Genomic DNA, 11,626 nt, shown 5'->3' with positions numbered 1-11,626 from the left:
GATGCGACCACGATTGGGACCGGTTGGTCCAGCTTCACCACGTTCCGAAGGCAATCCGCTGCCTGCACCATATGCTCGGTTGCGCCCGAATCGAGAATCCATCAGAACTGGCTTAAAATCTTACCTTCACGCTTCACATCGCCATCCAATTCCGTCACGAATGCCACTCCGGAACCAGCAACGTTGACCCTTTCCTTTTTCTTCGACTTACCAGACGCAGTTTGACTTCTTGTGGCCCACTTTCCCGCAGGAAAAACACTTGATTTTGGACCGCTCGCCGAAGAAAGCCGAATCACCACCCAACGTGCTCTCCATGTCGCAATTGTTCCGCCGCTTCACGTTCTCGCTCAGCAGCCTGGCCTTCACGAAATCGAGTGTGCACTGTTCTGCCGGTAGGGTTTCAAGAACCGTCACCAGCTGTTGAAACGATTTCGGCATGGTTTGCAGCAAATTGAACACAACCAGCCGCTCGTGCATCACGATGTCCGCTGAGGCAAGCTCCCGGATGATCCGCTCAACCCGCAGCAGATGTTCTTCCATCGGTTCCGCTTCGCTGTACTTCATCACGGCCAGTTGCTTCTGTAGGTAAAACTGACCGGAAATTCCCTTCTTCGCTAACACATTCTGCAACGTTGCCCAGATAGCCTTCGGAGTGGACTTACCCTTGACGTACTCCAGCTGCGAATCAGCGATCTTCTCCACCAGCAACGACTTGCAACGTGCTTCCAGAAATTTCCGCTCCGCCAGTTTTGTCTCCTTCTGCGCCTTCTCTGCAACCGTATCCGTAGCAGCCACTTGGAACTCCGGGATTTCTTCCGCTTCCTTCCGGATGCAATCGATCAGCTGCCGCTCCTCCAACAACGTCTCCATCCGAAAACTCCAGTTCGGGAAGTTCTTGCCGTCGAAAAGATAAGGCTTCAGCTCCGCTTGCATTTTCTTCCGGTGTGAAATTTTTGACGCAAACTACGTCTAAAGGGAAGACTCAGATACAGGATGTAAAACCAAAATTTCCAAATTCGAGACCGTCACGAAATTTGGATAGATTTCAAACGCTAATAGCGTCTTTATCTTTCGATGGATTTTCGACATTTGCTTATCAATCGATTCAGAAACTCTCCAGCAATTTGCACATTAAATTGATACTATTGATTATCAACGTTAAACTATTGAAAATGTTGTTTCTTTCTAAACCGGGTGAAAAATTCAATTCCGTTCATAAATCCCTAACACGAACATCAGATTGCAGTAAGGTACGGGTCTTTTGATCCACTGCTTCGTTTTCCCTGTGTATAAAAAGCCCCGTGTTTCGCGTGCGCGCGTCATTTTCATTCTGGATGTCACGGCGAGCGGACCAGGGCGTCCAGAAGCGGTCCCAGTGACAACGGCTGTCTCAGCGGATAATTTTTTTTCGGTCGGTGGTGGTGGCGATCGTGGAAGCAGCAGCACATCATTTTCATCCATGTCCCATCTTCGGCGGATCTGGCAACCGACGGCGTTCGTTGAGCCGAATCATCGGATGGTGGTCGCGCAGCCCAGTGGCTGCTGATAAGGCACATAAGTGGCAATTAATCGGTTCTTTTTAGGACCATCATTATATTTGGGAGGAAGGTTAAGTTGAAATAATTTTCCTAAAGTGCAAGTGCAATTCTTCGGTGAAATTTTCTAGCGTAATTCGGAGTTATATGATTTTAGTGATTGAGAATGTTGATATTAGACGATCGTTCTTCATAGAACAAAGCATAATTGTTTGGCATCGGTAGCGGAATCATGGCATTAGTGCCGGTCCGAGCATAGGCTGTCATCGGAAGATGGCTACAGCAATTTATTCACTAATGTGGCGTTTGCGACGATTTGGATGTTGTCGGCACAACATGAAATTTTCCCGCGCGACTCTAATTTTTTATTTTTCTATTGATGAATGAAAAAGAAATCGGTTCCGAGATGAACTTTATTCAAAGCGCAACGCTAACGTCGGTGGTTGAATCCCAAGTAAGTATCGGAAGGAGACCATGCAAACAATTGATTCGCATTATGACTGAAGAAAATTGTATGGCGTCAGTATTGATGTTTGCTACAGATTTTTTTACGTAAACTTCGTCTAAGGGGAAGACTCAGATACAGTGTTTAAAACGGAAATTTACAAATTCGACTGCAATTTGCCAATTCTATTGATACTATAGATTATTATTAATGCTTAATTTTTTTTCTTTCAACAAATATGATTTTGTAGTATCACCGGCGCGTGCTTACTCGAAATCTACATGCTGATACATTTACAGTTACATCAAACAACTGAAAACCGAAATACGCCACTCCAAAATTACGAGGTGACAATTTTAGAAAAAGACAAAAGATAGGAAAAATAACACGGTGTGTAGTGCCTCCCCGAGTCACCTTAAGGGAAGATCCTTTAATTACGGAACGCAATAATTAGGCATTTTCAACCTCCTCCCCCTATGTCACACTTTTGTATGAAGCATCTAAAAATTATGTATGGGTCGTCACACTTCGCCCAACACCCCTCTAAGCGTTACGTAATTTGTGGACGCTCCCAAGAGCCACTTTCATTGATGGTAGCCGATCGTTAGTACTTCATATCAAATATCATAGCATATCAAAGAATATTGTGGCCAAATTTCATAAAATTTGGTCAACAAAAACCCCCCTGACAATAATAGAACAAAACCTGCCAAAGCCGTCATTCCTCCTACATCATACAAGAAAATTTAAACTGAGCGCTGCTAATGTTAATGACGACGACCGCGCGACCCACACCATCGCCGGGAATAAAATTTCCGGTAGGAGCTCCGCCGATGCCGAAGGTGGTACTAGAGATGTCGCAAATTAATCGCTTACTTCGATAAATCGATTCATCGATGTGATAATCGATTAATTTTGAATCGATTATTACCAAACGATTAATCGATTCAATAATCGAGAGGAATCGAGAGTAATCGATTAGTTACTAATCGATTAATCAGGATTTTACGACATCATAAGGATGTCGCAATTGGATTGATTACCTCGATTGATCGATTCATCGTTGTGATAATCGATTAATTTTGAATCGATTACTGTCCAACGATTAATTGATTCAATAATCGACAAGGATCGAGAGTAATCGATTAGTTACTAATCGATTAATCGGAATTTTACGACATCTCTATCCGCGACATCTCGAACGAAATGGCTCGCGCGCGCGGAAGAACTGCTTTCTTGTAATCAATAAAGTTGAACCTGAAGCCACGCCTCTTTGAGGGGTGTGTGACGGTTACACAATATTTGCAGTCATACCGGACACAAAGAGGCGGGACTAATGGGCCATCTTTATTAATTATAAGAAAACTGCTTTCCCGGCGCGTGGCATTTCATTTGAAATATCGCGGAGAGCGGTCCCAGCATCGGTAGAGATGTCGCAAATTAATCTATTACTTCGATTAATCGATTATTTGTTGTGATAATCGATAAATTTTAAATCGATTACTTTCAACGATTAATCGATTCAATAATCGACAAGAATCGAGAGTAATCGATTAATCGGGATTTTACGACAACTATTAGATTTCGATTACTTCAATTAATCGATTCATCGTTATGATAATCGATTAATTTTGATTCGATTACTACTCAACGATGAATCGATTCAATAATCGTCAAGAATCGAGAGTAATCGATTAATCGGGATTTTACGACAACTATTAGATTTCGATTACTTCAATTAATCGACTCATTGTTATGACAATCGATTAATTTTGATTCGATTACTACTCATTGATGAATCGATTCAATAATCGTCAAGAATCAAAAGTAAACGGTTAGTTACTAATCGATTGATCGAGATTTTACGACATCTCTAAGCATCGGCGGAGTTGCTGAGCAAATTTTATGCCAAATACATATGGGATATTGGAAAAATCAGTTCTTCTCAGGGCTTCCATTCTATACAAAAATGAAGATTGAGGCGAGGCGAACTTTTTTCAAAGTGCAAATCAACCGCTTGGAGACGCCATAAAGTTGCCTGGCGTCCGTAGCAGAATCACGAGCGCGCGTCGGAGGGAGATGCTACAAATATGTATTCGCATGGATGGCTTCAGTGGCAGCCAAGTTTAATTCTTTCAAGATTCTTATTTGGTTTTGTTATTCCAGCCTATGGCGTGGGTCGTGTGGTCGTTAGTGATTCGAAATATGCATTATTGGGAATTAATCGATTCTTCTCATGGACACCTTTTTAAACATAGGAAGATTGAGGCGAGAAGAATTTGTTCAAAGTACGACGTCATAGCAGAATTACGTTGCCGTTCGTAGCAGAATAACGAGCGCGTATTGTAGAGAGCTGCTGCAAACATGTATTCTTGCACTGGTTTTCTAGACTAGACTAGACTAGATTCTTCATTTCACCAAACTGTTTTACGTAGTTTACGTCGGGCGGTCGTGTCTTGTACACAACCCTTATGATTTTTTCTTCAACTAACAAACTCCGTTTCCAAGGTTACAGCTATGCTGGGCCAATAACCTGTTGTGAATAGCAGAGTAATGAAAAGACGACTGCTTCTGGTGACGGTATAATTCAAACTGATTTTATTTATTCTAGTCAAAGCTCATGGCTACTACGATCTAATTATTGACTACAGCTACTACGATTGGTTTGCTCGTTCTTGACAGGCACGAGTAGATAATAAGGACTCCCGAAATTTGCAAAGGCTTTCTCAAACTTCTACTAACGAACTGCAGGACGTCGACCAATCAATGAAAAATGCCCATTCAGTTTATTGACGTTGATCACCGTTTTTACTAACAGTTCGTTCATTCCGAGGAGCTATTAAATGTCTATGTAATTGTTCTATAAACCCTTCCAAGCGAACAACCAACAGGTATGAGCATTTCGTTTCTTTTTCTACTAATACTTAACCGACGAGAAGCTGTTATCCAGTTCCAACAGTACTTGCCACACATAAATACTAGATACATCTGGTTTTGATGCATGACTGAGAAATTTTTCTAGTTAGGATGCAGTAAAAGTCGTTTTTGGTAGCTATTTGGATTGCGGAATCCAACTTGTACGGACTTAGTGCCGATTCAAACGTTCAAATTGTACGGAATGACTCGATTAGAACAATATGCTTGCCACTATGATTGCTGCCTTTAAGTATGAAACAATCTAAACATTAAATTATTGGATAACCGTCACACCTTACCTTCCGATACGCACATTTTCCTAGTTTGCACTTTCGAAAGCGAGCTTCACTGTTTCGAATACATCGCTCGGGGCGGGGGCAGCATCGACCGGTTTCACCAGGTCCTGTTTGCGATAGTGCTCGATGATGGGCATCGTATCGTTGATGTAGGTGTTGAAACGCTTCTTCAGGCTTTCCAAGTTGTCGTCCGAGCGGCCACTGCTTTCGCCCCGCTTCAGACACCGCTCGACGCACTGGTCCTCGGAGCACTCGAAGAACAGCACAAACAACAGCTGGACTTTGTCGGCCATCTTGCGGTTCCAGCCCTGCAGGTTGTCCTCGTTTCGGGGGAAACCATCGATCAGGAATTTATCGTTGCCGGTGGCCTGAGGATAGTTAATGTATGGAAAATTGTTATTCGTGATTTCAACAAGACTGCAATAAAACATCAAGCGCACTGAACTTCTGACGATTTCTTGCTTTCGCTTTTGTACAACAGATGGATTGTCTATCGATGATCTAAAAAATATTATTATCTTATTGGATTAAGAATTTAGCAATCACTGTAAGTGCCAAGGACAAGACCAGATCGCCTCCGGTAGAACTGTCTAGTCGAGTGATAAACGCTTAAAGCGCATGCGTCGTATCACATACCGTTCGATAATGCGTGTGACGATAGGTGGAAAAATATTTCCCAATGAATCGCACCAGTCTTGTTATTACAAAGCTAAAAATAATTTAAGAAACAATCTAAGCTGAGGACGTCCGAAAACTTTCCACAAGACCTTCAAAGAAAAAGTACAATGTCACGAATAATACTAGATATTCAAGTATCGTAGGTCTCACAATTTGTCATTGATTTACACTACATTCGATCCTTCGTACCATTCTCAACAAATTAAATTAAAAAGATTAATCTGCTAAAAACAGCTGATAGTTAATCACAGTTTGAATGCCAAGGACGCTGCCTCCACTAGCCCCGATTGTGCAAGTAATAGCAAACATGAATCATCGTTTTGTACGTGATTTGCAAATGCAAAGTGTTCCCCCGCCCTCCGCCTACCTGTTTCGTTTGATTCATGGCGTTCTCCAGCAACGCACAAGTAATCTCCACCGGTACGATTCGCCCGTTCTTGATGTTGTCCTCGATGAGTGCCCCATACTCGGAACCTTCGCGCTTCCGCTCCTCCCGCAGCAGATCACCGGCGGAGAGATGTGTAAATCCGAATGTTTCCACGATTTTTTCGCACTGCGTTCCCTTACCGGCCCCGGGTGCCCCCAGCACGAATACAATCTTTGGCTTGGACGAATCAGAGCTCATTTTTCTCTTGCTGGTGATAGCACAGCCGCCGTGTACCGGATGAAGTAGATTACAGTTAATTTGATTACCGAGTCTCCCGAAGGTCGCTGCCGCCGTAGTAGTCGAAGATGCAAACGCACTGAAAGCTCCACAGACACTACTGCTGATGACGTTTGATTGAAGCAACGGAAGCGTCGGACGACGGTGGCAAAACTCGCGAATCAACGACGGCGCCGCGGCGAATGATGATGACGATGACCCTGATAAATGTTTACTGGTTACGGTCACGATGCCTATTGATGTCGTTAGGCTTCGACGCAGCAAAATTTTGGGAGGCATAAACCAACAGAACTTACAGAAGATAGTTGTTAGAAGATAATTAAAACTTCGAGTTTATAAAACAATCTCATAAAATATTCTAAAACTTTGTTAAAAAGCCGAAGTTATTTCATAACTTCACAGACGGGCGGACGCGAAAGATGAAACGATGATTGTGTCAACTGACAGGACATTTTCGAGTATCGGATTTATCGAGCACTCATGCTCGTAAATCCTCCCGATTTTTACCGACAAAATCGGTTCATGTCGGTGAGATCGACAGATTTTACATCCGACGAATATATTTACCAAAGCAAACTTTACAAACGCGCGAAAGCAAAAAAGCTCGTCCAGCTGAACTCAAATTTGGGAAAGTTTAACTCAAAATCGGAATAACCGACTCAAGACAAAATTGAGGCATCGAACTCAATTTTGAGTAACAGAAGAAGTTATTTCATTTTGAGTTGCTTCAACTCAAATTCATAAAATCAGATATTTAGGGTAAAATCAGCAGTGATTCAAATCGTTCGGGGCTGTCAGTTTGAATATGAATCTGAATCATGCACTCTCCCAGCAGTGGCTCAAGATTCATTTTTTATACCAGTCAAATGTCAAAAAAATAAAACTGGTATAACGCGCCGTTCTATTTTCTGCAGATTTGAACCACGATTGAATCACGAGATTCAAATAGACGAATCCAAGTAAAAATAAGAAGAAGACACACGACGGTGTTAACTTTGACAGATCCTACAGCTCAGCATAGGGAGATCATTTTAAAATGCTTATAATAAATTCTAGACAAAATGTAATTAAAATCTGATTGATGTATGATACGGAAAAAGTTCCGAACTGTATGATAGATACGTTTTTGGAAAAAAATCAAAAATTGAGATAAGCTTCCAGATATGTAATTCGGAACTTTTTCCGTACCGTACATCAATCAGATTTTAATTACAATTTGTCTAGAATTTATTATAAGCATTTTAAAATGATCTCCCTATGCTGAGCTGTAGGATCTGTCAAAGTTAACACCGTCGTGTGTCTTCTTCTTATTTTTACTTGGATTCGTCTATATTTTCCAATTGTTTTGGTGTATGAATGCGTCATTTTATATACGGATCATCCCACTTTGCAATTACGGCGCCTTTCTTGGCGCCAACATGATGATTTCATTTAATTGAAAATTTGAAAAACATGAATAGAACACTGCTGGGGAAACCAGCGAGTTTGTTCTATTTGGCTCCAGATTCAAACTAGAATAGTGGTCGAAAATTTGGAATGAAACTGAATCACTCCTGATTTCACTCTTAGGGTTTTGAGTTTTGAGTCAATTATATTGACGAAAAAATCAGCTATTTTTAAACGTCTTGTGAAAAGGCCCATAAACGGTTAGAACAATTTACCCATTAATGGGTACTCTGGTAATAGGCCTTTTCATGTGACACTGCTGAGACTGCACTTGTTTACAACCGCTGAACAGGCCTGCAAGTCCAAAGCTGTCACTTTCATAGAAGAACTGTCAATTGACGATAAAATCAGCTGTTTTTAAACGTCTCGTGAAAAGGCCCATATTGGTATTATTCCCACCGTGCAAAATTTACCCATTTTCTCTTAAAAGTGCCTCTACCCATTAAAATGGGGAGAGGCACTTTTCTGAGAAAATGGGTGAATTTTTCACGGTGGGAATAATATCAACAATAACAGAGTACCCATTAATGGGTAAATTTATCTAACCGTGTAGAACCTCTTTCCGGGGCAGCAGGGACTATGTCCAAGGGCTTGACGATCCCTCTCCAGGCCATCTGCGAGTTGTGGCGCATGCGTAGGATGTGGTGGGGTTTGACCACCGACGAACCGACGTGTCGCTGTCGCTCTCTGACTGTCTCACGCTTTTTAACGGTCATTTGCTTTTGCGGGCGATCGCTTCTGTCAAATTAGCTATGAGACACAACTCCGCTGCAATGTTAATACACGTTGGGTGGAGGCTGAGCTATGAAAACTTCGCGAGCCATTATGGGGGTGGCGGTAGTGTTCGATGATTTTTCATCATGGCGTCGTGAGCAGCAAATTTGAATTATCTTCCATTAAGTGACACGTCGGTTCGTCGGTGGTTTGACAGTGGGCCCTGTTAAACCTCTATAAAAAGCTGCATATATCCGCAAGTAGGCTCCGCCAAAGCAACCGTGTGCCGCTCAAAGCACACAAGCCCAAGTCCTGGTGTTAGGTGGGACGCTAAACAGCCCTGACACGACGGCCCTCCGGCGAGACAGGAGGTTTGCGCAGGCCCAATAAGCCGCCTGGAAAACCAATCATTACGAACAATATAAGAGATAATGCGACTCAATATAATCGGCAAAGACCTAGGCGACGAATAAAGGATTACGATTGGAAGCTTGGAACATGGAACTGCAAGTCGCTAGGTTTCGCAGGTTGCGACAGAATGATCTACAATGAATTACATCCCCGCAACTTCGACGTCGTGGCGCTGCAGGAGATTTGCTGGACAGGACAGAAAGTGTGGAAAAGCGGGCATCGGGCGGCTACCTTCTACCAAAGCTGTGGTACTACCAACGAGCTGGGAACCGGCTTCATCGTGCTGGGTAAGATGCGCCAACGCGTGATTGGGTGGCAGCCAATCAACGCAAGGATGTTTTTAGCTGAGGATTAGAGGTCGTTTCTTCAACTATAGCATCATCAACGTGCACTGCCCACATGAAGGTGTAATAACCGAGATACTGCATATAAACGGAGGTGGACAAACGACGAAATGCGAGGGAAGTTGAAATTAAAACACATGTTGCTACGTTGGATATCGCAAATCAACTGCGATCATCGTTTATTCGAATAGAGTATATCGGCTGCTGATAACTCTTACTTAATATCTATCTCTCTTCTCTAGTTGTCATTTCGGTGTTCGGTCATAGGCGTGACACTTCAGAAGTGAGCCCCGACGACGAGAAAGAAGCGTTCTACGCACAGCTGGAGCAGACATTCGATGGATGTCCACTGCGGGACGTCAAAATCGTCATCGGTGACATGAACGCGCAGGTAGGAAGGGAGGAAATGTATAGACCGGTCATCGGACCGGATAGTCTGCACACCGTATCGAATGACAACGGCCAACGATGCATAAACTTCGCAGCCTCCCGCGGAATGGTAGTCCGAAGCACCTTCTTTCCCGCAAAAATATCCACAAGGCCACATGGAGATCACCTAACCAAGAAACGGAAAACCAAATCGACCACGTTCTAATCGACGGTAAATTTTTCTCCGACATCACGAACGTCCGCACTTACCGCAGTGCGAATATTGAATCCGACCACTACCTCGTTGCAGTATGCCTGCGCTCAAAACTCTCGACAGTGTACATCACACGTCGAAGTCGGACGTCGCGGCTTAACATTGGGCGGCTACAAGACGGTAGACTAGCCTAAGAATACGTGCAGCAGCTGGAAGTGGCACTACCAACGGAAGAGCAGCTAGGCGCAGCGTCTCTTGAAGATGGTTGGAGAGATATTCGATCCGCCATTGGTAGCACCGCAACCGCTGCACTTGGCACGGTGCCCCCGGATCAGAGAAACGACTGGTATGACGGCGAATGTGAGCAGTTAGTAGAAGAGAAGAATGCAGCATGGGCGAGAATGCAGCAATACCGCACGAGGGCGAACGAGGCACGATATAAACAGGCGCGGAACAGACAAAACTCGATTTTCCGGAGGAAAAGCGTCAGCAGGAAGATCGAGACCGTGAAGAGACGGAGCAACTGTACCGCGCTAATAACACACGAAAGTTCTACGAGAAGTTGAACCGTTCACGTAAGGGCCACGTGCCACAGCCTGATATGTGTAAGGACATAAACGGGAACCTTCTTACGAACGAGCGTGAGGTGATCCAAAGGTGACGGCAGCACTACGAAGAGCACCTGAATGGCGATGTGGCAGACGAAGATGGCGGTCCAGGATCCAGGAGGAGATTGGCCGGCTGAAGAACAACAAAGCCCCTGGGGTTGACCAACTACCAGGAGAGCTATTTAAACACGGTGGTGAGGCACTGGCTAGAGCGCTGCACTGGGTCATTACCAAGGTTTGGGAGGAGGAAGTTTTGCCGCAGGAGTGGATGGAAGGTGTCGTGTGTCCCATCTACAAAAAGGGCGATAAGCAACTACCACGCAATCACATTGCTGAACGCCGCCTACAAGGTACTCTCCCAAATTGTATGCCGTCGACTAGCACCAATTGCAAGGGAGTTCGTGGGGCAGTACCAGGCGGGTTTTATGGGCGAACGCTCCACCACGGACCAGGTGTTCGCCATTCGCCAAGTACTGCAGAAATGCCGCGAATACAACGTGCCCACACATCATCTATTTATCGACTTCAAAGCCGCATATGATACAATCGATCGGAACCAGCTATGGCAGCTAATGCACGAAAACGGATTTCCGGATAAACTGATACGGTTGATCAAGGCGACGATGGATCGGGTGATGTGCGTAGTTCGAGTTTCAGGGGCATTCTCGAGTCCCTTCGAAACCCGTAGAGGGTTACGGCAAGGTGATGGTCTTTCGTGTCTGCTATTCAACATCGCTTTGGAAGGGTAATACGAAGGGCAGGGATTGACACGAGTGGTACGATTTTCACGAAGTCCGTCCAGTTATTTGGTTTCGCCGACGACATTGATATCATGGCACGTAACTTTGAGAGGATGGAGGAAGCCTACATCAGACTGAAAAGCGAAGCTAAACGGATTGGACTAGTCATCAACACGTCGAAGACGAAGTACATGATAGGAAGAGGCTCAAGAGAGGTCAATGAGCCACCCACCACGAGTTTCTATC

The 11,626-nt window shown here is 44.1% G+C and overlaps 1 protein-coding gene across 2 annotated transcripts; it reads right to left on the bottom strand.

Annotated features, from left to right (window-relative positions):
- Positions 1–4,743: 4,743 nt before the first annotated feature.
- On the bottom strand, positions 4,744–6,965 carry LOC134219427 (UMP-CMP kinase). 2 transcript variants are annotated; one of them, XM_062698156.1, is made up of 3 exons: positions 6,831–6,948; positions 6,238–6,734; positions 4,744–5,560 (listed from the first exon to the last, which is right to left on the bottom strand). In XM_062698156.1, exons 2-3 carry the CDS (start codon positions 6,493–6,495, stop codon positions 5,216–5,218), a joined length of 603 nt encoding a protein of 200 aa, XP_062554140.1. In that variant the 5' UTR covers positions 6,496–6,734; positions 6,831–6,948; the 3' UTR covers positions 4,744–5,215. The 2 variants fall into 2 exon arrangements, with proteins under 2 accessions (XP_062554140.1, XP_062554139.1); XM_062698155.1 differs by having other exon boundaries at positions 6,238–6,965.
- Between the last annotated feature and the right edge of the window lie 4,661 nt (positions 6,966–11,626).

This window comes from Armigeres subalbatus, chromosome 3 (genome assembly GCF_024139115.2).
Source record: "Armigeres subalbatus isolate Guangzhou_Male chromosome 3, GZ_Asu_2, whole genome shotgun sequence".
Taxonomy (NCBI): domain Eukaryota; kingdom Metazoa; phylum Arthropoda; class Insecta; order Diptera; family Culicidae; genus Armigeres; species Armigeres subalbatus.
The sequence above is the reverse complement of the archived record's forward strand: the minus strand, read 5'-3'. Positions and strand labels throughout refer to the sequence as shown.